This window comes from Lichenostomus cassidix, unplaced genomic scaffold (assembly GCF_008360975.1).
Source record: "Lichenostomus cassidix isolate B80296 unplaced genomic scaffold, HeHo_3.0 HiC_scaffold_577, whole genome shotgun sequence".
NCBI classification, from domain to species: Eukaryota; Metazoa; Chordata; class Aves; order Passeriformes; family Meliphagidae; genus Lichenostomus; species Lichenostomus cassidix.
Window position 1 is genome coordinate 3,018 of NW_028148002.1, and position 27,840 is coordinate 30,857.

General features: G+C 47.8%; 1 protein-coding gene across 2 annotated transcripts; it reads right to left on the reverse strand.

Moving 5' to 3' along the window:
* Positions 1-331: 331 nt before the first annotated feature.
* On the reverse strand, positions 332-27,822 carry LOC146420401 (docking protein 5). 2 transcript variants are annotated; one of them, XM_085048313.1, is made up of 8 exons: positions 27,647-27,822; positions 12,176-12,283; positions 6,900-7,014; positions 6,686-6,805; positions 5,828-5,978; positions 4,173-4,308; positions 2,299-2,419; positions 332-954 (listed from the first exon to the last, which is right to left on the reverse strand). In XM_085048313.1, exons 1-8 carry the CDS (start codon positions 27,710-27,712, stop codon positions 887-889), a joined length of 885 nt encoding a protein of 294 aa, XP_084904439.1. In that variant the 5' UTR covers positions 27,713-27,822; the 3' UTR covers positions 332-886. The 2 variants fall into 2 exon arrangements, with proteins under 2 accessions (XP_084904439.1, XP_084904438.1); XM_085048312.1 differs by having other exon boundaries at positions 5,828-6,017.
* Positions 27,823-27,840: the final 18 nt, after the last annotated feature.

Below are 27,840 nucleotides of genomic sequence, written 5' to 3' on the forward strand. Positions count from 1 at the left end.
CATAACATGGCTTTCCATCCCTTATTTCTGTGAGCAGCTCAGCTTGGGAATGAAGTGAACATAATCCTTATTTACAATAAATGAAGCTTATCTGTGCACTGTGGGGAACCTTCCACAGCGATGGCATATTGATTTTATTGCCTTCAGAAACACATTTGGCTTCCCCAACAGCTTCTCTCCCCTCCAGTTCTGTTCCTCCAACAATCCTGGATGTGGAAATCCAACATTAACCTTTTGCTGTTTTTAACTCAAAGCCCAAGACCATTATTCTGTCCTATGAGAAAATTAACTTGTGCTAATTGATTGACAAAAAAAATTCCTGCACAGCAAATGAAGTGGGACTCTTTTTATTTTCAGTGTTTACAGAGATGGAAATAAATACAGGAAAGAGAAGATTCTTCTAAAAGAAACCAATCAAATCTTCAAACAGGAAAAAATTGTATCCAAGAGCTGCTTCAAACTGGCCACCATTCCAGAGGTCAGGAAGAGGGAAATAATAATGGAAATAACTAAAGAGAAGCATTGCCACAAACCAGGGTGACACAGCTGTCAGGAGACAAAACGGAACCACACTACACCAGGAGTTCACATATTTACAACAGAGCTATCATACAAAACCATTGGGAAGTGTTTAGGGAGTGATTTCTTCTCTGTCCAGCTGGAAGATATAAAAGATACACCCGAGGGTTTGGTGGTTTGGTTCCTCTCCCCAATAAATACAGAAGAGTTTCCACTTTTGGCAAAGTTTAAAAAAATCCTTCGTATGGCAGGAATTTTCCATCCAGGCTGAACTTCTCTGCATTTCCATCCTTGGTTGTCATCACCACTGTCATCCTCCGGGGCAGTTGGTCAGGAGATAAAGAGTTTGTCAAGTTCTTTTGGGATTTTATCGATGCTCTGCCCTGTAGGTTGGGAACGTGTCTGTGCGGTGGAGCTTCACGGGGCTGGAGACATCTTCAGAGCCAGATGGGAAAAACAGAACAGCCCCAGTTAAACACATCCTGCCCAGGAATATGTGAACTGCAGATCACATTTAATTCAGCCTTTCTGTTTTAATTAAACCTATCCCTGCTTAACCTGCTGCTCCAGCTCAGAACCATCCACACAGATTTTCTTCACCACTTCCTTCCCAACAGAAATCTGCACAGAGCAGATTCGTTTTTGCCAAGTTTTTACTTTCATTTAAAATGTAAAATTCATTTAAAATGTAAAAACGCCCTTTTAGACCTTTTTTTCCCCCATTCTAACGAGCAAACTCTTTTTCTAACTATCAAATGAATGATTTGTATTCACACAGCCTTATTTCTCTGGTGAATCACTGGTTTGATGAAGGGCTCTGTGGCAAGGCAGAGTTTCATCCTTCATCCTTCATCCCTCCCTGGATGAGTTTTCCATGGGCTGCCTGCCCCCTCTAGTGTTGGAAAGCAAGAACCGGGGAAAGGATCTCATTTGAGGCATTTTAAAATCGGTTGGTGTTTTGAATTCTGCAAACACACCACTGCACGGTGCTGACTTCATCCCAGCTCCTCCTGGAGCATCTCCAGCTGGGGAAAGCAGCCCAAGGCATCGGCAGTGCCTGGCAGCTGCTGCAGTCTCCCCTCTCTCAGGAGCCTGAAACTCAGATTTAAACCCTCTGAGATCCCCTAGAGCCATCCTGCCTCCCTCAAGCATGGCTGGATCCTTCCCACACCCACCCAGGAACTCGGGAACCACCAGATGTCCCTTGGGGACCACGGAGGGACAGCAGGATGCAGGAGTTTGCTCATCCCTCCCTCCCTCTCTGCACCCCTGTGCTGCCCCAGGGCTGCCCAGGATTTGGGGGAGACACTGCCCACCCTCAGGCCAGGCTGGAATGCACTGACAGCACTGCAGGTGCTCCACAAACTGCTTTCCAGGAACATTTACCGTGGCCATTTCCCTTTTATTTTCCCTTTTTCTGTTCTTTTGGGGGATGTGGTTGTTTGGGGTGAATTTTAACAAGCACACAAAATCAATAATGAAGGCTGCACTGCTGTCAGAGTGAGGCAGCCATCCAGAGGGACAGGAGATGTTTGAAATGTTTTAAAGCCAAAAAAGCCACCAAGAGTTTGGCATCAGGTCCCTCCCAATCCTCCTCTCCTGCAGGAGAAACATCCTAGCTGCTCCCAGGATGTCCTCAGCATCCTCCCAAAATTGGGGACACAGCCTGACAGGGCAGGATGCCCCGCCTGGCCCTGCTGTCCCCCCAAACAGGACACACCCCCGTCCCCATCAGGCCGAGTGCCACCCTCTGGGGACACGGCAGGCAGTGTCCCTTACCTGGCAGGCCGAGGAGCTGCCCGGTGCTGTGCTGCCGGGTGATGTGGTGCCAGTAGGCGCTGCGGGGCAGGGGAACCACCGTGCCCAGGGACACTGCCCGCTCCGTCATCTTCAGCTGCAGCTGCGGGGCGACAATGGTCAGGGACAATGGTCAGGGACAGGGGGACAGGTGTGAACAGCACAGACTCTGCACAAACTGAAGCAGAACCTCCTCCCCTCTGCCCCTGCAAGGGTCAGGAGCTCACACAGCTCTGGGTCAGGAGCTCACATGTCCCTGGGTCAGGAGCTCACACAGCTCAGGGTTAGGAGCTCACACAGCTCAGGTCAGGAGCTCACACAGCTCAGGTTCGGAGCTCACACAGCTCTGGGTTAGGACCTCACATGTCCCTGGGTCAGGAGCTCACACAGCTCAGGTCAGGAGCTCACACAGCTCTGGCTCAGGAGCTCACACAGCCTGGGTCAGAACCCTGCCTGGGTGTGTTTCACAAGCTGCTCTCAGTAGTTTTGAAGCATTTTCTATTCCTCTCCCCTCTCCCACAGTCAAGGAACATTCCAGCTGATGGCACAGGAGTGCAGCAGGAGGAACTGCATCCTCCCCCCAGATTGCTGGATGGATTCACCTCCAGATGTGCAGGAGCAGAGCATGGGCTGGATGGATTCACATCCAGCTGTGCAGGAGCAGAGCATGGGCTGGATGGATTCAGATCCAGATGTGCAGGAGCAGAGCATGGGCTGGATGGATTCACATCCAGATGTGCAGGAGCAGAGCATGGGTTGCACCCATTGCTGGAAGCTCAACCCACATTCCCCTCCCTGCAGGACCTTCAGCTCCATTTCCTTCCATAATCACAGCCCCTGGTTATCTACATTATGCTGAACACGTGAGAACTGACTGCTTTAAGGTATTTTTCTTCCATAAATTCACTAATGTGCAAGCTGATAAAAATATTTGGATTTTATCAGTTTCACAGTGCAGCTAAAACTCTCCTCCCAAAGCTCAGGGAAACATCATTTCAAACATACCAAGGCTTCACTAGACTTTTCTAATTTATGAAGACAGCTTTTTAGAAAAGAATAAGTCTTATATTTTACTTTCACAAAATCAGAGGTGAAAGAACCTTTTACAAGAAAATCAGTGTATTTTGGAGCAAAAAAACTATCAGGAAACATGGAAAAGCAAAGAGAAAATGACACAGAAAAAGGGCTGAACAAATAATCCCCCTGAGCTCAATCAGCAGGGGAAAAAGTTAAAAAAAAACCTCAGCTGAGGATGAAAATTAGAATGTTCTGTCCTGAATACACAACATTTCATCCAAACACCTCGGGCCGCGAGCACAGGAGGCTTTAATGATGATTGATTTCATTTCCACTATTAACCTGCAGCATCTCTGTGGCAACAGGAGGAGGAGGAGGAGGAACTCCTGCTCATCCCTGGCTGCATCCCACAGCAGCAGCTGGCCCTGACATGATAAATGAGCCCCTGCACACTGCAATTCTCTCAGATCCGTCATGAAAAGTGCTCCAAAAGGAAAGAAAAGAAGGATTATTGAAGATTTGTTAGGGTTGGTTGGTTTTCCTCAGGCTGGACAACCCAGTTTTGAAAGATTTTGCAGAATAACTTGCACTAGGGCAAACCTGGACCTTGAAATCCCCCTGGGAAAAGGCTGCACTCACTGTGGCTTTGAGGGATTTTTTTAGGATTTGAGGGGATTTCCTTCCTGGTGAAGCAATTAATGTAATCAATCAATCAAAACCAATTTGAACAAGAACTGTTCATTATAAAAGAGAGAGATTTCACTGTGGTTGATGCCCAGTGTGGAATCCCAACCAACCCCAACCCCAACCCAAATCCCAACCCCACCAATCCTCCATACCATGGAATTCTTCACGCTCTGCAGCAGCCTCTCGTGCTGCTCTGCTATGGCCAGGGCTGCTGAGTGCACCTTCTGATAAATGGCTTCCCCATCTCGGGTCTGGAAGATGAACAGCCCTTCCCCCGTGTCACACATCCTGCCAAGGCAAGAGCACAGCCAGCTGGGACAGGGAAGCTCCCAGGTCACCATGAACCTGCAAAACCTCCTCAGGAGCACAGGGTTTTGAATAGAAAATCCAATTATTGATTATCCACCTCTTTGCAGCCCTGCTCCCTTTTCCAGGCCATGTTTGTGTTGCTCTCTCCAAACTGGGCCTCAGCTGATCCATCACGAGAGCAAAAGCTCTGCAGATTCCCTCATGAGACCTTGATTTTTTATATTTAGGTTCTGCCTGGAATCTGTGCCAGGTAGGATTCATTTGTCTTCCCCCTTTGGACTTCTAACGCTGCTGATAATGAGTTTTGAAACAATAAATACAAATCCTCAGTGTCCAAACTGCATTGTCCTGTCCTGGCTAATGCATGATCAGCTAAATAAAAATGTGCTCCTTTCCCCTCCCCAGGAGGGCTAAATCCTGCACTGATATGAAGATGGAAATTGCAATGCCTCTTCCCTTTCCTGATAAGTTCATAGTGCAATCTGTGTCCCTTTTACTGGTGCAATCCTTTAATCTCAAATAAAGCTCTCAGTATCTCCTGAATACTGAAATCAGTTCAGTGTTGCTCCAGCAGCACCAGAACTCTTCAGCTGGTCACCCCTGGGCTGGAGAAGCAGCACAGAGCAACACCTTTAAAACAGGGAATTGCAGTCAACTGCCTGGTAAATCCATTGGTCAGGGAGATCCATGGAAAACAGGAGTACAAAGTTTTTTATATTCTTTTGGGAGGTACTTTGGTTTGCTTTTGGGAAACACCTTGGCACTCACTGCCCTTGACATCAAACTGCACTTCTCCTGCCAAAGACTCCATAACTTTGTGCCCAAACTTCATACAAATTCTGGGATGATTTTTACACCTTCTTCCCAGATCTTTGCATCCAAATCTCAGGCTCGTTGCCTGTTTATTTAAGAATAACTCCATACAGTGACACTCAGTACTGTCAGCTATAACCTGGGGTGAACAGAGGTTTGATTGGGTTTGTATTTGTTTCAGTATCTTAACTGGGGGGTTTTATATTTGCTTCAGTAATTTAATAGGGTTTTGGCGTGGTTTATATATTTGTTTCAGTATCTTAACTGGGGTGGTTTTGAGGTTGATATTTGTTTCAGTATTTTAATTGGGTCTCTATTTTTTTTCAGTATTTTAATTGGTGCTTTTTTTGGGTTTTATTTTTATTTCGGTATTTTGACAGGGTTTTTTATGGGGTTTATATTTGTTTCAGTATTTTCATTGGGGTTTTTTGTTTATATTTGTTTCAGAATTTTAATCCGGATTTTTAGGGTTTTTTTGTTTGTTTCACATTTGTTTCCATATTTTAATCAGGGTTTTTTTTTTTTGCAGAAATGGGTCGAGACTCGCCTCTGACTGACGCTCCCTCATCCTTGGCAAGGCATATCCAGGATATCCCTTATCCTGAAGCTCCCTCACCTTCACACCCCCCTGACAGTGCTTCCAGCCCCCCAGGAAGGCCAAGAAGAGAACAAAATTCCCACCCACCTGCCAGCCTCGAAGGTGAACCAGGCTGCGTCTCTCCCGTAGCGCCGCAGAGCACTGAGCGGCCACGAGACCAGCCTGACTCTGGGATTCTGGATGTCCCAAAGACAGATAGTCTCAAATGTTATCTGCAAGGTACATTCCCCATGCACATCTAAATTAGGGGATGGCATCAAATACACATTGAATCTCTCTGGGAGAAAAACAGAAGGTTAGTCTAAAATCCCTGCCCAGCAAATGCGCGAGTCATGCAAGGAATTTCCTATTTTCCACCTCTAACAAGATCTTATTTCCACTTAGAATTATTCCTTCCCACACAAAGAATTCCTTCAATAACTCAATAAACTCCCAGTTTGGGGCAATAAAAGGCTATCAAATATTTGTGTGCCCCAGAATAATCCTGGTATTTGCAAACAAATAGTAAAATTGTGCTCATGAATAAATCCACTGCTCGTGCAGGGAATGAGTTCATCTGCATAGCAAAGTGGAGCAGCCACGGGCTCAGGTTTTGCATGCAATTATTGTTATTTATTGCTCTCTTTACAGAGCCTCACTCACTGACACTGCACTGAAAAACCACACAGTGACAGGTAGCTCCCATCTCGTGGAGCAACTAACTCATCTGAGATAGAAAATGCTCCAAAATAATTCTAGTTAACTTATTTATTACCTCTGGTGGAAATTAAAAACAAAAGTCAAACATAAACCCCCAAAACCCCAAACCCAACCCTGCCAAAACAGGAAGGAGGGCTTGGAAAAGCAGTTTTGCTCCTGTTTATTTCCAAAATCCACATGTACAGTCAAAAAGACTTGAAAATAACGCGATTAAAAATTCCAAAAGGTCAATATCGATGCACCTACCGCTCTGCTCCCTCTCTACTCCAGATGCCAACAAGTCAGGCTCTCCAAGGCTAATGTCATTAATCCGTGTTCCCAGGCACTCCATCTGCAGCACTTTGCACCACTCATCTGCCTCAAGCTCTGCAAAAAAATACCCAGAAAATCTCTGTGTAATATTTATCATTTCCCAATTAACTCTCCAGCGTTTCCTACCAAGCGTTGCTGTTCTACCCACCCGAGTCACAAGCGAAGGTTCTGGAGGTGTCATCACTGAAATAAATCCCCACGGCGTGTTTCTTGGTGCCCTTGGGCAGCCTGGAGATGTTCTTCACGTTGTTGAGCTCTGTGACCTGGGAAAAGCACAAACTGGGGTTTGAACGAGGAGCTTGGGAAGATCTCTGTCCATTCTTGACTGGATGGAGGGAAGGAGGGAGGAGAGGTGAGGAACCTCTGAGGAAAGGCAGGAATCAGCTCAGATATTCCATGGGAAATCCCTGGAAGGTGCAGCAGCCACCTCCTGCACTCCTCTCACCTCAGCACATCACCATCCCGAGGGGATTTCAGCCAAGGGAAAGGTGGGAGCAGAGCTCTGTCCAGGCTGAGCAATTCTCACGAGAAGGGAATGGGAAAAACCAAGCTGGTGTGGCAGAACCAGAGAGAGGTGGGGATGGAAATGTAAAGGATTCACCCATGTGGAGCTCCAGGAGTCCCAGCAGCTCTGCTGCAGGGCAGTTGTGCCAAACAAGAAACGTGAAAAAAGCAGGAACAGAACAGCATCATCAGTTGGACCTGAGAACAGAAATCATTCCTCCCTCCTTGTCATAAATTCCTCTCAAAAACTACTTACTGCCGTAAAATACTTTGCAATATCAGAGTAAGAGATTCCAATAGAGATTTCACCCGAATCAGCTCATGCTTGAAATCCCAAAGTTCATCCTCCTGAACAGAAACATTTGTTTTCCTTTGAAAATGCTTTCTCCTGCACTTGCTTTTTACTCCTGAGCTCCCTCTAAGCACTCTGTGGTTTGAAGAAGACACTGCAGATCACCCAAGAGTTATTTATCTCTTATCTCTTGCCTGTGCAGCATTCACAGAGCTCTGCCCTGCTTTTCTGGGAGATTAATTCATCTTTCCAAGTAAAAATTCTCCCTAAGCCAACAGAAGATCAGAAGGCGAAGACAGAGAGCACAGAAATGAGCCTCTGTCAATAGTTTGTTGTGTCTGATTAATTTCTGATTAATTTCTGATCATCAAACCCTTTGGAGTTTGTGGTTTAGCTCCAAACTGGAGGGGTGGAAAAGGGAATTTATATTTGAGGAAATGCTTGCTAGAATATTTGGCAGCTCCTGGCTTACTCTGTGCTGCACTGAGTGCTTGGGAGCTCTTGTGGGATGGAACTGCACAGAGCACAGCCTCAGTGCTCACCTGCATTCCCATCAAAACCATGCCAGAAAAGCACTTTCCTAAAAAACAGCCCTCAGCACTCCAACTATTGCTTGAATCAGTGCATAATTCTCATATTTGGGGAGCATTTCAGAACCTAACAAACCCCAGGGATTTTGTTTATTGCCTACACAACTGCCACACTCAATGCACCTTGGGTTTTAATCTGAATTAAGGATTCATGGCTTGGCTCACTGAAAATCAGCCCCATGATGAGAACAGATAAAACATTTCCCAGGAAACCCCAGGGGAGCATTTAATGGAAAATGCTGTTGCTGAAATTCCAGCTTGCTCCTGCTTATAAGATCTGCCTGTGCATGTCTAACCTGCTGAGTATAAATTATAGATTGAATTTGATATAAAATCGTGGAATGGTTTGGATTGGATTGGAAAAGGCCTTAAAGCCCATCCAGCTCCACTCCCTGCCTTCTCCTCTCCTCTTCCTCACACATTCCACAAGCCCTGCTGGATGGAATTTTAGTGGGGACACTAAAACACCCTGAAAAGTTCCTGTAATTCCCTTAAAGCCTCAAACCAAACCCCCATTCCCAGCTAAGGGATCATTCCCTAAAACAAATGTTCACCAGCTCCTCGTTAGCAGTGGTCAGACCTGAAACATTCCATTTGCCACTGATAGAGTTTTGCCTGGAAAACAATTACAAGTTACACGATTCAATTTTCCGAGTGGATTATTCCATAAGCAGGCAGAAAAGACTGTTCAAATCATTTCTGCTGTTTCAAGGTGAGATTAACACAAAAGGATTAAAACTCAGAACTCCTCCAGGACTCTGTGAATTCCTGTCAGCAACATGCAATTAGTTGGGTTTTCACTGGAATATTGAGGATTCTTCTGGCACACCACAGAGTCAAAAGAAATAAAGAATTTCTTCCTCCCTCCAGCAGTATTTTGCTCAAGCACATGGCAATTTGTGGTTGATTATTTACAAGTACCAAGTGAAAATCAGACAGTGAAAATCACCTGAGCAGCAGCTCTCTGTGCAGCTTTTGCAGCCTGGATCCTAATTATTGTCTCTCCCTTGTGGCACCAAATGAATTAAGTGGGCAATTTGCTTTGGGTATGCAAATTCCCAGCTCTCTCCACAAGCTCCAGATGACTGTTCTCACACGAGGTGTATTTCAGGACACTGTGACCTTTCCACTTTTAAAAACCAGAGCAAGATCAGAAAGGATTTAAAGGTTAATATTATACCAGAAAAAAGGTACTTATTGCTGTTGTTTTGCTCTTCCAGTGGTGAGGATGTCCAAATCCAGGCCTTGGTGCTGAGCTGCAGACAAATCACATTGAAATTCAAACCAACTGGACTCTCCAAAATCACAGAAGCATCACCAGGACCCAAAATTCAGCTGGAGAACGACAGGAACTGCAGCACAGTGTGACCCCAGGACTGGGCCAGCGTGGTTAATAGGATTTAAAGGTTAATATTATACTGAAAAAAGGTACTTTTTGATGTTGTTTTGCTCTTCCAGTGGTGAGGATGTCCAAATCCAGGCCCTGGTGCTGAGCTGTAGAAAAACTACATTCAAATTCAAACGAGTCAGATTCTCCAAAATCCCAGAAGCATCACTGCTGGGCACCCAAAATTCTGGAGAGAGAGTAGCTGCAGCACAGTGTGACCCCAGGACAGAGCCAGCATGGTGCCACCAGAACCAGGGCTCTGCTCTGCCCCTGGACACCAAAATATCCAAGGAATTCTAGCCCTTCAATCCATCCCAGGAATGCAGAAACCCTCAGAAACAAACCCTGGAGTGGAGCAGGCAGAGCTACTGAGAAATCAGCTCTGCTCTTCATTTTCCTTTCCCACCCTTCAGTTTTATGATGGATGAAACCTCTGCTGAGAGTGCTGGATGAGGGAGAGCTGCTTGGATTTTGGGATTTGGGAATTCCTGCAGAGGCAGGCAGGAGTGAAGGGGGTTTCAGCATTGCTGAGCCCTGGGCTGTGCAGGGAGGTTTGGATTCACCACTGACACTGCAGGGCTCTGCCTGGGTTTGGGGGTTTGGGGTTTTTTTGGGGTTTTTTGGGGTTTTTTGAGCATTGCTGAGCCCTGGGCTGTGCAGTGAGGTTTGGATTCACCACTGACACTGCTGGCTCTGCCTGGGTTTGGGGTTTTTTTGGGGTTTTTCTTGGGTTTTTTCAGCATTGGTGAGCCCTGGGCTGCGCAGCGAGGTTTGGTTCTCACCACTGACACTGCATGGCTCTGCCTGGGTTTGGGGTTTTGGGGTTTTTTTTGGCAGGATTAACTTCTCAGTCAGGGAAGTTCTCAGTCAGCCTCCTGTCCCCACGTGCCACCACCAGAACTGTCACAGCAGAGCCTCTGCAGCCCATGGAGCTTTTACTGCAGCAGCACTGCCCATCCCAGACCTCTGCAGGAGCCTGGAGCACCAAAACCCCACCCAGGTTATCAGTGAAAAGCAGGTGATGAATAGTGATTGTCCAAGTCTCTGCCATGGTCTTTGCTGGGTGTTTTTATCAATAATTAACTGTGGTTTTTATAGCACTCATTCAACTACAAGCAGTGATTGTCAAAGTCTCTGCCATATACTTTGTTGGGTGCTTTTATCAATAATTCACTGTCTTTTTTACAGGAACCATTCAACTACAAGTGGTGATTGTCCAAGTCTCTGCCACAGTCTTTGCTGGGTGTTTTTATCAATAATTAACTGTGGTTTTTATAGCAATCATCCCACTACAGCACAATACAGATCAGCAGGGCCACGTTCACCTTTTCCAGCAGCTCATATTTAACACTTTTATAAGCTGCATCATTCACCACGTTTGAATTTCACACATTTACAAGGCTCATTTAGAAAAAACAAAAACACCTCATTTTTATCCACCTGTCCTCTTTGCAAGCGAGCACATTTTGCCCAGAAAATGCCATTTAATATTCATCAGCTCCCTCTCAGTGAGGTTTGTTAGGAATAAACAGGACCTGTCAGGACTCAATGCAAGGGAAGAAGCAGAGATTTGCATCAATAATTGACAGAGGCACAAAAATACAAATTTCCCACAGAGCTGGAAATTCTCATACACACCGTGCAGCTCTCACACACATCAATTATTTTATTTTTTTTTTTAAAGCACTATTCATTACCTCTGAAAGCTGCCTAGCAGAAATTGGAATGAACTATTTCTGGGCCTGACTGATTAGCAATAGCCACGGGTTTTCTGCCCAATCAATTCCAGATTCTGTGGTGTGCAGACAGCTAGGCAGGATTCCCTCAGGGTTTCCTCCTCAACGTCTGTCAAAGTGAGGAAGTGCAGAGCAGCCTGGAATTTATGCACATAATTCCTAATCTTCGGGGTTTTTTCTGACAATTACTAAAAATTAAAATTAAAAGGTTTCTTAAAAAAAAAAAAAAAGGTAAAAATGAGGTAAAAAAAAGGTTAAAAAAAAAGGTAAATTTAAAAAAGGTAAATTTAAAAAAGGTAAATTTAAAAAAGGTAAATTTAAAAACGGTAAATTTAAAAACGGTAAATTAAAAGGTTTTTTATTTCCATCCCCACGCCCAGCAGAATGACACATGGAAATTCTCAGGTGAATATGAAATGTGCACATCGTTCCAGAGAAGTGACTGGAGGGGAAAAACCTTCATTCTTTTACTACCAGTGAATTTAGCAGAGCTTCCCACACCATCATTGCTGTGAAAACGTGCCTGTTGTCCTTCATGTCTGCAGCTGTAACTCTTCCCGCAGAGGCAAAAATCCCAGGAAAATGGGAATATCCAGGGCTTTTTGGATTCCCTGGGATGGCTGTTGCTGTAAACACGACAAGCAGGAGCCACTGGGAAGTATTTCAGATGGGATTTCAAAGGGCTGAGGAGAGGAAAGGCCACATGCTTCCAAAATAAAGTCATTTTCCACTTGCTCAGCAAGGTGTTTGCTACAAAGAGCATTTCCTCTGCTTCACTGAATGAAAACACACACAAAACTGATTCAGCACCTTCAGAGGGGAAAAAAGTTCCCATTTTCAGGCCAACCAATGCATGTAGAGTTTAGATTTCATTTTGCTATTACATCAAGTAATAAAAGTCTGAGAAAGCCTTACCTTGTGGTAACACCTGAAGTAAGCAGCTCGTTCATCTGAGAACTTCTCCAGCCTCTTGGGCCCTTTGCTTGAAGCCTTTTTGAACACCAACCAGCACCTCTGGTAGATCTAGGAGCACAGCAGAGTCAGCTTGGCATCATTAAACACTGAAAATCACCAATATCCCCAGGGAAGGTAAATCCTAAAGCAGCTGTTGGCTCTCAGAAGTTTACAGACAACACCAGCCCAAGCTGTTGGGTGATTCCAGCCTGTTTCTTGGGATGAAATCAGAATTTTTGGTGTGAGAGGTGACTCTGTGTGGCTAGCACAGGTTTTTCCCATGAGAATTTTCTCCTGTGTTTTATAAACAAAGTTTGAATGTTATTAAAAACAGTTTCTCGGATGTGGACAGTTCAGGCCTGGCCAGTCAGGCCTAGGGGGAGGTTTCTGACTGACCAATCTGGGTGACCTCTGAAAAGTCTATATAAGTTGGAATCAAAATAATAAATCTCTCTTTTCTTGCCACACTGAGAACCTGGGTCCTTTTCTCTGCTAGCAGCTCAACAGCAACAACTCTGAGTGTGTATTTTGTGGATAATGGTGACAGGAGGGAGCAGGAACTGAATTATTGGTCCAAAAAATGCAGATTATTCAGCTGTAGAATGGGCAACAAGTGGCAATTTGCTCCCAGGGTCTAACTGCACTGAAATTCCACTGATTTGGGGCAGAGTGGATTTAAAACCACCTTTCCATCTCTCCATCTCCATTCCCCAGCCAAGGCTGCTTTCCTGCTCTCTCTGCCATCGCCAGGCAGAGCTCTGGGCTGAGCTAGCAGGCTGCTGAGGAAGGCAGGAGTGAGGAGCTTTGCCAACTGCTCCCAGCCCACACTCCATCAGCAGTGCCAAGGGAACACCTGGCGGGTTCCAAATAAATCCAAACTGCCACCAGGATGAGCGTGATTTCAAAGGAATGAAATAAATAAATCAATAAAGTGAGAGCAGCCGTCAGCAAGGCGTTCACAGCACAGATTTTTTGGTGATCAGGGATGGGACACAGCCAGACAGCTCACTGCCCAAACACACAGGAACTCCATCCTGTGACCCCTGAGGGCTCAAAAACCTCTTATGTCCATCAGAAGTAGCTGCAGCTCCATTTCTCCACCCCAAAGGGTTGTTAACTGCGCTTCTTTCACCAGTTTTTAGCTGTTTCTCCCAGATTTATCATTCTCCCCCCAGCTTTTCCAGCCCATCTCCCACAGGGACACTCACACTGCTGACCCACAGGGCTGCAGGAACACTCAGGTGATGCTCAGGCTGCTCCCATGCCAGCCTGAGCTGAGCTGAGCAGGATTTTCTGCCCATTTCCCAGCTTTTTGGGCACTCAGCCTGCTCTGTTTAATGCAAGGGTTTGAATGGAATTGTTCCAAAGTCCCTGACCACAGTGACAGCAAAACCCAGTCTAGAGATCCCTCAAATCATTAGGAATACTGAGCTCAATTTTCCCTCAAATCAGCAGGAATACTGAGCTCACTTTTCCCTTAAATCATTAGGAATACTGAGCTCACTTTTCCCTCAAATCAATGGGAATACTGAGCTCACTTTTCCCTCAAATCAATGGGAATACTGAGCTCACTTTTCCCTCAAATCATCAGGAATACTGAGCTCACTTTTCCCTCAAATCAACGGGAATATTGAGCTCACTTTTCCCTCAAATCAATGGGAATACTGAGCTCACTTTTCCCTCAAATCAGTGGGAATCCTGAGCTCGCTGATCCCTCAAATCAGTGGGAATCCTGAGCTCGCTGATCCCTCACATCCCCATTTTCTCTGCTGCTCCATGGACAGGAAGGAGCTGACAGCAGTGCTGTGATCACATGCACTGCAAACCCTGAGCTGACAGAGATCAGATAATCCCACAGCAAACTGGGCTCTGATGTGCTCAGAGGGAGCAGCAAGGGTTGGCATTTGCTAACACCTAAAACTCACCAAGCTTTGCCTGTGAGATCCTCTGAGAAAGTCTAACTCAGGATTTAATTCAAGTATCACAAATCAGCCTCTCCTCCCTGGGGCCTCTCCTGACAATTTCAGCTGCTAAGAGCACACAGAGAAGGTAACAGCACGAAATTCCAGGGAAATATCCTGGCTGTGAGTGAAGTGGATCCCCAAATCCCTGAGGTGTTGCATGTCCAAGGTCAGTCCAGCCACTTCTATTTCGGGCTCCAGAGATCATCTGCTAGAATCATTACCACTCCAAGCAGTGACTTCCAAGGAATGATGCAACGTGAGGAGCTGGATTTCTGCCCCTGGAGCTTCCCAGCCAGGCAGGAATTCCCAGGATCCTTGGGGTTGGAAAGGAGCAAAGGAGCTGAACCCTAAATCCATCCATCCCATCCCATCCCATCCCCTTCCCTGTCCCAGGCTGCTCCAAACCCCATCCAACCCAGCCTGGGATATTTCCAGGGATGACATCTGCCTGATGGAAAATGGAAAAATATCTTCTGCCTCTCTGAGCTTCCAGAATATCCTCAGGCAGAGAGGGAAACTGAAACCAGGGCTTGCTGAGCCAAACCCTGCAGCATCCTGGAAATGAGAGGGAAAGCACAGCAGGATCACCCAGGGCTGTACTTGGAGTGCCCAAAATTCTCTCCTTTAGACACAAAGCACAGATTATTCCACACAGTAAGAATGGAATAGAATTTTCCACGTGAAAAGAAACAAAATATTTGAATTTAGAAGCTAAAATCTGCGTTTCTTTGCCCCAGCCCCTCACTGGTTTTGCTCAGGAACCAAGGTAAAAAAGCATCTGGAAATGGTCAAATATATAGAATTGGAGGGAGGAAGGTTATTTGTCAGATCTTGAGGCAGGGGGGCTGAAATTGGCTGTTTTATACCACTAAGATCTGTGGTTTCCACCACTCCACAGGAAAGCAAAGCTACTTTACCACCAAAACAAACAATCCCACCCTTATTTGTTTGCTATTCCAGAGGCTCTGGAGGTCACAAGCAGCAGCAGAAAACCTCATCTGGTGAATTTCTCCTCTGAGAACAAGAGACCCTCCAGGGGAAGCTGCCCTGCTCTATTCCTCTGTCGTGTTTTTCTGCACTTTGCCCTAAAACAAAGAATTCCAATCAGGTGCACTTGCAGGGACACTGAACTTGCTGTCAAATCAACACAAAATTTGCTTTTTTTTTTTTTTTTTTTCAAAGCAGGAGCTGCAGGTTCACTCCTGAAGCTTGGGATGTCCTCCAGAAACCTGGAATATTGCCAGGAATTTGCCTTTCGTGACTCTGGCAACCTCTAGAAACAGATAAAGCAGTAAAGGCAAAGCTCAACGGCTCGAGAAATTCCTCAGTCTCTCCTAAAATTTGCCTTTTTTTTTTACTTTTGGAGGAAAAAAAACGCTGCCACTTCCCCCAAGGCTGGTAGGAAACAAACTGAGAGCCTCAGCTGCACATGGAAAATCATTGGAGGGTTTTGTTGGACTTTGAGTCCTCAGTGGGTTGGAATTCCAGGTGCAAAGTCTTTCCAACAGGGAGTTGTTCACACAGGCAAGAGTTTGGATCTTAATTCTTCTGTTATTAAAAAAAAAAAAAAAGCCTTAATTTGTCACCTCTGAGTGCAAAGGTGGGAAATGAGCCCCGAAATCAGTTTCAGCTCAAAGGACATTTGGGAGGAGACTGGGTCTAGAATTTTGCTGTGCTTCTGGAGAAATGAATCAGTGCCAGGAGAGGCAGATAGCAGCTCCTTTATCCCATCCCATCCCATTATCCCATTATCCCATCCCTCCCCAGCCTGCCTGAGGCAGCACATCTCCAGCAGGAAGCTTTTCCCCATGGAAAGCTGCAGAGCTGCTTTCCAATAAAGAGCTCTGGCTGCCAGCAGGGCAGAGTTCTCTCTCACCTGAATGAGACTTTGTGGCCCAAACCCCACAGCCTCTCCAGGAGTCCACAGACTATTTCATTGCAATGATTTCTTCCCTAAAATCACGATTTGCCTCTCCTTTCCCAGCCCATGTCCACTCTCCCCCACACTGGCAGAGTTTTCAGCCCCATTTAACCCTGAAAAGCCACAGAACAAGCACAGAACAATTACAAACAGATGGATCACCCCAGCTATTATCTCCTCTGGGACACTAAAGAAAATAATCAGGATTTTTCCTTCCCCTGAGAACACATTTGGGGCAGGATAAACCCCACTCCTTCCCCTCTTTCAGGCTGCATCTTCACCAACAATATTTCACACGAGAGTGATCCACAGCTGCTAATGGGGAATGAGGCTGGATCTTGGTTCTGATTGCACTCAGAATGAGGTTTGATCTTGGTTCTGATTGCACTCAGAATGAGGTTTGATCTTGGTTCTGATTGCACTCAGAATGCACAACATCACTCAGCAGGGCAAAGGCTTTTTCATCAAGTTACAAAATTCAGCTTTGGCACTGGCCAGAGCTCGCTGTGAGGCCAGAGCACAAAGCAGTGCAGGGATTTATCCACCTTTAACTCTTGCTGATGCAAGTCACAACAGATCTCTATTTCTGCCAAACATCAGGCATTTCAATCAGCCTTTTCTCCCCACAAGCCCTCCCCTCCCAACTGGAATGACATCAAGCACAAGTGGGATTTCTGTTAATGGTTCAGGCTCAGAGCTCAAAGCCATTCCTCCAGCCTCAGCTTCAAACACCACCCAGCTGGATTGGAGCCACGGATGCATTCCCACTCCACACAGTCAGCACAAGCCAGTTTTGTGCTGCATCTTCATTTATCTGGGGTTTTTCGTTCTTCGTGACTCCGTGGGATGAATCCCACAGAGAAGATTCACTGCCAAACCCCCTGAGCAGCTGAGACTGTGACACATTGTCTGAGCTGGGAGCATCACCTGAGCACAGACAGCATTTCCTGGCAGTGCAGGGATGGAGCCTTGTGGCTAGCACAGGTCTTTCCCATGAGAATTTTTCTTGTGTTTTATAAACAAAGATAAAGTTTGGATGTTATTAAAAACAGTGTCTCGAGATTTGGACAGTTCAGACCTGGCCAGTCAGGCCTAGGGGGAGGTTTCTGACTGACCAATCTGGGTGACCTCTGAAAAAATCCATATAAGTTGGAATTAAATAATAAAAGCTCTCTTTTTTATGCCACGCTGAGAATCTGGGTCTTCTCTGCTAGCAGCTCAGTGACAGAGCCTCTGCTGGATGCTGTGCTCTGGGACAGCAGCCAGGCAAACACAAGCAGCACTGGATAGATTTTGCTCTGAACTGGTCATTGGCTCAGCCAAAGGGGACAATGCTGAGCCAAAGTGCTGCTGGCAGAGGGCAGCAGGGCAGCTCTGACAGGGAATGGCTCACCGAGGGACAGGGAGGAATGTGCTGCTCCTGCTGGGGGATCCCATTGTCAAACAGCTTTCCAGGGACACCCAGGAGCCTCCAGGAGCCCTTGGCAGTGACTCCCTGCCAATGAAGCAGTTCAGCAGCAATGTCCCACTGATGGAACCAGCAGGACATTTCTGGAGTTCAGAGGCACCTGAATGGCAGCTCCTGGGCAGGGATGAAGGGTTGGACAGGGAAATCCCTCTGGGACGACATCTTTTGAGGGTTTTTAAGGACTCTGTGCTTCAGCCAGGGCAGGGGAGCCACCTGAACCTCATGGCCATGAACATACCAAACTGGAATTGTGCTCACTGTGGAGCTCAAGGGACAGGGACAGCCAGGAGGGTGGCAGCTGGGAGGGGACAGTGAGAGCTGCTCGTGGAAAATGCCTTTGAGGAGGCAGGACTGGGAATTATCCCCCAGGAATGTCACAGGTGCTCTGTAAAGCAGGAATTTCCTTCACTTCTCTACTCAGGGCACACTGAGGTGTTTCTTAAATGCAACCTAAACGACATTAAAAGCAAGATCTGAGTCTCCAGCCTGCCCTCCCTGTAAAACTAACCAGCTGCATGTGGAATCATCAGAAAGAGCTTTATCTGAAATATCCTATCCACTTCCAGGTCTTATGGACCACTTATATAGGTCTTTTGGACCTATAGCCTTCAAAGTGTAGGTTTGCTGGCTTGGTGGATTTTGTTTGATTTTTTTTGTAAACCATACAGACAAGGTTATAATTCTGAGCTGCTAAAAGGCCTTTAGGGGAGAGAAGAACCATTCCAGAAGAAGAGCCAAGAAGCACTCAGAGCAAAACCCTCCCTCACCAGCTGAAAAAACCATCCAGGCTGGAGCTAAGGACTCGATTTGGCTCCTTGAACATCTGCCAAGCTTTACGCCCAGACACAGTTAATTCTGGGCATGACATTGGATAGGAGACAATCAGGGGCTGGAACTGGGCAGGAAAAATAGCAAAGGCTTCAGTGCAGGCTAAAGCTCGGGCTGGCAGCAGCTGGATGGGCAGCTGGATGGGCTGTCCTGCTGGGCACAACCCTAGGAATCAGCAGGATTAGGGAGCTGGGGAATGGTTTACATGCCCACCATGGATTGGATTCATTCCTTTTGTCACGAGTTATCTGATTTGCTTGCTGGAATTACGTGGGCTGTGGGGGCATTGACACAGCTCATTAACAGAGCTCCCTAATTAGGCCATCAGCTGCAGGAGGCTGCCCTGGGTGACAAGGACAGCAGGGATGCTCTCTGCCCTCCCCAGCAGGCACAGCTCCGTGCTGGAGGTGAACTGGGCTTGCTCACAAACTCGGGTTTTCACCCCTTCAGAGCACACAGTCGTCTGCAGGAGCTGCATTTCAGAGCTGGACTCGGCATTTGGAGATTACACAGAAGGAGACAAAAAAAAAAAAAGGGCAGAAATTGCACATGAATGAAGACCTTCTGCCAGTAAAGTCATTTTTCCAGCACTAAGCCACCAACATCCAAAGCCAGATATGGCAGAACTCCAGTTCCTCCATCCTTGAGCAGCTCAGCTGTACCTCTTGCCCAGCTGCAAAACTCAGGTAATGCTGCTTGTTGGGAGCTGTTGGAAAGCCTGACAAACACCCTGCAAGTTCCTCACTAACAGATGGAAAAATAGGAATAACTTCCCCTTCCCAGCCTGCTGTCACTCTCCACATTCACCAGTTAATTCACCTGCAAGCTCCAGGGAGCAGCACAGCTTTTTCTGCAATAAATACATTAATAATATAATAAATAATGTAATAAATATGTATAATAAATAAATAACCCCAGGGGTGGGGATGAATCCATGGCTCTGCCTCAGCACAAGGTGAATTTCTCTCATTCCTCCCACATTTCCCCTCCATCCTGCCATCAAACCCTGCAGCCACAGGTCACTGCCGGGGCTCTGGGCAGCGTGGAGCAGCTTGGAAATCAAAGTGGATCTGCAGGAAAGAGCAAATCGTGCTCCCGAGGGAGTCACTGCGGGCTGGACTTCAGCAGGAGCGGGGTTTGTGGGGAATGACAGATTTACAGCCCGTTAAATCGGGGAAGAGAGCTGAGAGGGATGGAGGTGTTTGCCTCAAGGGCTAAAGGGGCTGAGGCTGCCCTGAGAGCTGCTCTGGGGTCAGCTCGGGAGAAAAAATGGGATTCCTGCTCCAAACATTCCCAAACTCCAAATCCTGCGCCTCTGCCTGGCACAGCTGGAGTGACCCTGCCCCTCTGCCCGGCCTGAGAGTCACATCTGGAGTAACCCTGCTCCTCTGTGCAGCACAGCTGGAGTGACCCTGTCCCTCTGCCCGGCACATCTGGAATGATCCTGCACCTCTGCCCCTCTGCCTGGCACAGCTGGAGTGACCCTGCCCCTCTGCCCGGCCTGAGGGGCACATCTGGAGTGATCTGCCCCTCTGCCCAGCACATCTGGAGTGACCCTGATGCCTGGGTGCCCCTCTGCCCCTCTATGCAGCACAGCTGGAGTGACCCTGCCCCTCTGCCCAGCCTGTGAGGCACATCTGGAGTGCTGTGTCCAGCTGTGGGATCCTCAGGACAGGAGGGACTGGAGCTCCTGGTTTGTTGTGGGGTTTTATTTTGGTTGGGTTTTTTTTGTTTGGTTGGGCTTCTTTTTTGTTTGGGTTTATGGGGTTTTTTTGGGGGCGGGAGGTCTGTTGGTTGTTTTTGTTTTTTGGTTGTTGTTGTTGTTGGTTGTTTTTGTTTTTTGGTTTTTTCGAGCTGGGGGAATGGACTGACATTGACTCAAAGAAACGGTGAGTAAAATGAGGATTCCAGAGCCAGCATTCCCCTGGTGGAATTGCTCTCCCCACCAACTCCTGCAGTGCTCCTGCACTTCCTCAGGCTGCTCTCCACATCAGCTCCACTGCACAAACCCAGCCCAGATTCATTCCTCACTTCCCAGCACCAGTTAAAGACAGAGTCGAGGAGTTCACTCACATTCAGGTAGACACAACCTCGAGAAAGCTGCATTCAAAACGTCTATAAAAGCTCAGCAGAACACTTAATTTGCACCACTCCATCGAGCAGCAAAGAGCCACTTCTGCTTTCCCACAGCACTGTGCCAGGAGTTTGCCACTCAGCAGGATGAGTGAATTCAGAACCATCAGCAATCTCCCTCCTCACCCTCCTGGGGACATCCCTGAGACATTCACAGGGAATTTCCCTTTGCCAAACACACTGGGGATTGATGGTTTCCCCAGACAGACATTGCTTGGCAAGTAAAGGGACAATTTAACCTCCTGTGTAAACATTCCTGGGGAGAAATACCACTTATTTCACCCTAATTGAAACAAGTGACATCCTTTTCAGTACAGAAAAAAAAAGCAAAACAAGCCAGCAATATTCATTTCAACAGCTTGAACTTTCCCTGGTGTTTCTGACAGCACTGGGTGAAGTCAGATAAAAAGATAATAGAACAGTCCATCATCTTCCACAGCATTCCTGAAGCTGCACAAACACCAAATTAAGATGTCAGGCTCAAATTAAGATGTCAGTCTCAGGAGCAGCCCTTAGCATCTGTTACTTTCTTTCAAGTGTTTCCACAACCACTGCAAGATGTTATTTATCCCTGCTCTGACTCCGGGGCAATGCCCATCCACAGCAGGGGGAGAATTTCCTGCATGTTGCAAAAGGAATTGATGATAAAAGCCATCAAAATCACCAAAGGGTACATTTCACCTGTTAATAATTGGGTTTCACTGCCTTCACAGTCATTCCTGACAGGCCTTTTTGCATGCAGAGCTGCTGCTGTCACCTCCAGAAAACAGAGATTTTTTTGTACCAGAGGAAGAGCAAATAGGGAAAAAGAGAACCAGCAGGTGAGGGAGGTGTTTGGGGTAAAGGAAAAAGGGTGATCTGGTCAGATTGGCATTAAACTTGTTACAATAAAACATCTTTAGAAGAAGAAAGCAAATGGGTGAGAGCCACTTGTTCACTCGTTAATTCAGTTCAGGGAAACATTTGAATTCACTGTTTTCCTTCACAAACTAAGCCCATGTTCCAAAGAAAAACCCAGAAGGTAATTTATCAGCAAACATGCTGGAAAGCACAAAAAAAGCCATTCCTCCTCCTAAAATGGGCCAGAATCAACCTGAGAATTCCATCCCCCAAATCATGAGCTGTATAATCTGTTGGGGAAAAAACCAGGAATAGTTCTTAGGGTTGTTCTTTTGGGATTTTGGTGGGGGGTTTTGGGATTTTGGTGGGGGTTTTTGGGGAACAAATGAAGACCCTCATTTCTCCCCGCTGTTCCCACAAGCCAAAAATCAAGAGAGGACACAAAATGGGAAAGCTGCTTTGAGCTCAGCAGAGCACAGAGGGACAGGAGCTGAGCACAGCCAAATGGCAAACCCTGCTGCAACCTCAACCCCACAGCCAACCCCATAAAGACCCCAACTGGGCTCTCACCCCATTAACTCTGTGCCAATCCAAAGGGGATTGCTGCACTCACAGCACCCAGAAGGAGCTGCATGAGGCTCTCCTGGCATTTTCTGGGATCCCCTGTCAGCTCCAACTGCCCAAGGAACGTTCTGGATCCTTCCCTGCCGCCACTGACAACTTCCAAGCAGTCAGAAACCCTAATATCTGTGAAGATATTCTCACACCTTACCCAGCAGCTCGCTAAAACGATGAATTTCCAGCCAGCTTTAATATCTGGCAGGTTGGAGTTGGCGCCTGAGAAATCTGTTCCGTTTTGCTCTCTCTCCAACTTCCAGACTGACAGGAGCTCCATAGGTGAACAGTTTTATTAATAAAGCTGCTTCAAAGGGAGCTGCAGACAACTTTTCCTTCCCCTTCCCCCCAGCCTGACATCATTCTTCTCCCCAGTTCTCACACTCTAAAATCCCCACGTTAACTTGCTGGCACATTTCTTCCAGCGCCCAATCTCTCCCACCATATGGTTCTAGTCCTGCAGATTGTCTCTCCCCCACTCTACCTCTCCTCCCACAGGGTTTCACAGCAACAGAGCTGAGCAGAACTTGTCAAAGTACATGTCATTGGCAACGTTCGACAGCGATCTTCTCAATGAAGCTGCCACAGGAGGCAGTTTAATTAAAATCAGGCACAGAAAACCCTGAGAGTTTGGATTTCTCCTCAGCTTTCACCAGTCAGACGTTCCTGCTGGAGTGGACAAGTCCTGAACTCGATGGAAAAGTTTCTCCAAATTTCTGAGCCTCACCCTGAAGGAATATTATTTCATATTATTTAATAATTCTCATCTAAAGGAGGGTGTGAGATCAGCACTGATGCTTTGCTTATTGAGGAACAATCTCCAGGACAAAACTGCTGGATTTTCCCACTTCAGTCCTGCACTGCTCAACTGGGAACTCCTCACCCAATAGAGGAAAGCTTCACATCCTCCTCATTTTAGGGGAAAATTTAATATTGCCAGCAAAGCACTAATCGACATAAGAAGCAGGCAGAAACAGAAGAATTCCAGAAACACAAGAATTCCTTTTTTCACTGACTTTTTTAATCAATCCAGGAATATCTGAGCACTGCTCACACCACTTCAGCATTCCCCAGGAGCAAACAACTGGCTGCAGAGCTGGGGCAGTCTCAGCTCCCTCCTCTGTCACAAGCTGAACTCTGAATTCCTACTAATTCCTACCCAGGGCTGGCCAGGAGTGTCTTAATTCTGTGCTGGAGGACACCCCTGACACCTCATTCCTTCCCAGTGATGTGATCAGGAGGTTTGGGGCCAGTCAGGCCCATCAAGGAAAGAAACTTGACCCACTCAGATCTCATTTCTGTCCTCACCAAGGGTCACACTGAAGAGGGAACAATTCCACCCTTCCAGTGCCAGCAGTCACATCTTCCACCAGAGGCACAGTCACTGCTGATTTGGACTTCCCAAAGCTCCCTGAGAGCAGCACTGCACTGAGTTTGGCTGAGCTGGTTCAGATCAGGGTTAAAGTGTGTCCAGAGCACCCCAAGGGATGCTGTCCCTGCAGTGCTGGGGCAATGCTGAGCTGAATCTCTGTCCCACAGGCTCTGAATCTCTGTCCCTGAGCAGGCTGAATCTCTGTCCCTGAACAGGCTCTGAATCTCTGTCCCTGAGCAGGCTGAATCTCTGTCCCACAGCCAGGAAAGGGCCCTGCAGGGAGGAGAGGAAGAAAAAGGGTCTGGGCTGAGCTCACCATCAGCCCTTCAAACAGCCCCACTGCCAGGTGGAAGGGCAGAAGTTTCTCCATCTCCAGCAAAGGTGGTCAAAGCCATCCTTTCAGACTCCCTTGTACATATTTGACCCCAGCAAATCCAGCCCCATCAGCACAGAGCCACAGAACCCCCTCCAGAAGGGCTGCAGGGACATTGCAGAGCTGCACAGCCCAGTGACCAAACCCTGGAGGAGGGTGGCTGAGCCCCATGGCCTCAGGAAACTGCCAGGACAAACTGCAGAGCTGCAATTTGGGGCTGTGGCTGCCAAAACCCCACTGACCCTCAGCTTGGACACCCAGCTCCTTTGGGATCCAACCCAAACTGCCATGCAGGAGCCTCTGAGAGCCACCTGAGATCATTCCCTGCAGAGCTGGGGTCACAGAGAGCCCCAGGGCAGGCTGGGGTTAATCACAAGTGTTAAACAGATCCTCTCGAGGTGGCAAAGCACCTCCTGAGACAGGAGTGCAAAAACCTGGCGGCAGCACCTCCTTCCCACACAGATTCCCAGGTAAAAAAATTCCCCTTTGCCCCTCTGTTGCCCTCCATGAGCTTTATCCCCTGACAAACACTATTCCCATAGAGCTCCAGGAGCTTTATCCCCTGACAGATGTTATTCCCATAGAGCTCCAGGAGCTTTATCCCCTGACAAACAGACCAACAAGTCTGTGTTTTCAGGATCAGACACTTGGCTGCTTGCACAGCTCCACAAAAGCTGATGGATCCTCCCAAGCCAGGGTTTTTAACAGCCTGCAGGAGCTCCATGGCAATGCAAACTCGTGGAGCAGCCTCCCCGAACTCCACAGGCGGGAAATACCTCCCCAAAATCACAGCAGCAAGGAAATAAATCCGGCTGCCTGTTCCTAATGTCCACCTCTGAGAGTTCCACACGCTACTCAGTGCTCAGAGGATTTTCCTGGGTTGTAAACAGTCCAGTTAGTGATGGGATATGTTCCACAGGGATCAATACCTTGTAAGGCTTTTCTAACCAATGACAACTTGCCAGGACTGTTTGTTTTAAGTATTTCTGTCATGCAGCAGCAGTAATCTCTGTGTATTGATTCAGCAGCATCTGTCGTCCTACAGATTTCTGATTTTAATAACCCTCTTCCCTATAAAAGGAAAAACTTTGTCCTCTCCCAGAATACAGCTTCACCTTCATTTTCACATGCAAATTATTTCAGCACCCTAAGCACAAAAAAGCCTTTTTAGACAGAGAGAAGCCATAAAACAACAGCCCTGCTTCATATCCAGAATTAAAACCCTTCATCAGCTGAGAAGTGACTGCCAGCCAGAGCACTGAGCATCCTCCTTCCCCAAATTCAGCTCCAGTGGTCGCTGGTGGTTCCTGACAGAATCATTCCTCCCGAAGCAAAGCTGATTTTTGCCTGCTTTAAAGAACTCTGGGAGGCTGTGCTTCTCCCCTGTCAGCAGTTTTCCAGCACACGACCTGCTGTGTGTCACTGCTAATGACACAACACACGGACACCATTGGCTGGGGGAATTCTTTCTCTCCCTATAAGGATGGGTAGGATGGGGAAGAGTGAGCTTTCTCCTGAATATATTTGGCTCTGCAGAAGACACATGTGGTACAAATGTTGCTATGGGAACTATTCTATTAAATAATATTCAATTAAACTCACACATTTCGAGTGCGCCCGAAAAAAAAGAGTTCAGGTGCAAAACTAATTAGCCTAAATTCAATTTTGGAATTACAAAGTGGGGCCTTCCAGAACTGTCACATTCCTTTTCAAAGAGGTGTGGATTTGAGCAAGCTGCTCCTCTGCACCCCTTTCTTTCCAAACGGAGCACCTGCACCCTAGCTCCTCAGAAAAGTCATTTCTTGAGGTAATTTGTGGTTCCCAGCTCTGCTCCCAGTTCCCTTGGAGATGGAATTACCATAGCATTACAGAGTCAGAGCCAGGAGCTGCATTCAGCCTGGAGAGACAATGCTCTGATTACAGCTGTGCCACCAGAATATGGGAATGGATTTCAGAGACTCCCACTCACATCTCAGCATCCCTTTCAATCAAACACGAGTCCTGCACGGGGCTGGAGCAGCCTCGTCCTTCCTGAGCTCCTCACAGCAGGGGAAAGCTGTTTGACAGTTATTATTTTATAAAGCAATTTTTCCCTGCCCACCTCCAGCTGCTCCTGGGTGTCCCACAGCCCTTCCCGGCACAGCCAGCAGAAAACAACCTGTTGGCATAAATCCTTCCCCTCTGGAGAAGCCAGGCTCCCATCAGCCAGAGAGACACTGAACTCAAGCTCTTGCTGCAGGCAGGAGCTCAGGTGTCACATCACATCACAGCCAGGAGCACCAAGGACATCTCCAGCCTGCTCCAGAGAGCTCAGGCTGATCAAAATTCCCCATTTCCAGGAGCACCAGGGACATCTCCAGCCTGCTCCAGAGAGCTCAGGCTGATCAAAATTCCCCATTTCCAGGAGCACCAGGGACATCTCCAGCCTGCCCCAGAGAGCTCAGGCTGATCAAAATTCCCCATTTCCACTCGGGGCTTGGCAAGCAGGGCACTGGGCTTTAAGCAGCTTACAGCAAACGCTCCAGGAGGAATCTGCAGCCACTTTTCACCCATCTGCTCCTGAGCTGGGGGCCAACGCAACACTCCGAGCTGGAAACAACTGTTCCAGAGTTAGATGCACCTCACTGCATTGAGTTTCACTGTTACAGCATGGAAAAATGTATCACAGCTCAATCTCCAGCTTGTGCTGGAGCAAACTGAACATTCATAGATATTCAATAATGAAACTGAATCTTGACACAATAATTCTGCCAAATCTACTCCAAGTCCTCTCCTAATGACATTATGTCAATCTGTCACAGAGTCACAGGGTTCTCGCAGAATGAGCTGTGCCTGCAAGGGCAGGGATGGGAAATCCAGCCCGACGGAAGACTTTTAAAATGCTTCCCTGTTCCCAAAGCAGCCAGGGAGATGCAAGTTACCAAAACTGGGGAGAAGTCATTGAGCATGGAACCAGCAAGAGAAGGGAACTGGAACTGCAGTGAGGCAGCAAAGCTTGCCGAGGAGCACAGACACTCCCTGCAACAAACCAATTCCGAATTGCCAACCCGTCAGCTTCTAATAAACACAATAAAACAGTTCCTTTCCAGCGCTGAGAGGCAGATACACCGATTAACAGGTTTCATCTGCCCAAAGCCTCCCTCCAGGCACATCCCCAGAGCCAGGCGCACTCGGGGACACTCGCAGGAGGGAACAGCTCTCCATCCCCATCCCCGGACAGCAGCAGCCCCGGACTGGGGGCACAGCCCAGCATTTCTGAGCACATTCCAGCATTTCAGAGCACATTCCAGCCCGGGAGCTGCGGGGAGCTGCCCTGCTGCCTCTCCTGGCACATCCAGCCAAACTGGGAACACACGGCGGCAGCTAAACATCCTCAAAATAACTTTAAAATCAAACCAGCAGCTAAACGGGGCTTCGTGAATTTGCATTTTGCGCAACTCCAGCGACGCGAAAAGCCCTGAAAACCCCGCAAAGCTTCAGCTGTCCCACCCCAGACGCTAAACCCTCAGTGGCGGCAGGAAGCGAAGCACCTGAGCGGCTCCAGAGCCTCCCAGCGCTCAGCCCAGCCCTGCCCGAGGCTCCCCGGACCCCCAAAGCCCCGGCACGGCCACCGCCAGCCCTGCGACCCTCCCGGAGCTGCCCCGGAGCGACAGGCAGCGCTGAGAGCTTCAGGCAGAGCAGCATCCCCGGCTGCCCCCGGGAGAGAGGGGAAAAGGTAAATACATCCATACACATCTACAGATAACAGATATTATGGTGCCTCCATTCCTCTCTGCCCATCTGTTTGTTTCGTGGCTCCCCTGCGGAGACACACCGGGCTCGGTTTGCAGGAACAAAGGAGCGGCAGGGGAAAATCAATGGGAAAGCGAACTGTCCAGCCCCGGGCAGGCACCGGCGGGCACGCACTCACTCACTCACCCCCAGCCGCCGGCTTCGGATGCGCACGTAGCCCTGCTTGACGATGTCGTTGAAATTGGAGGCCATCCTCGCCCGGGACAGGCGCCGCTCAGCCCGCCCGCATGGCCGAGCAGCCGCCGGAGCCGCGCCCCGGAGCGACCGCTCCTCCCGAGCCTCCCACCAGAGCGAGCGCACCTCCTACCGAACCTCCTATC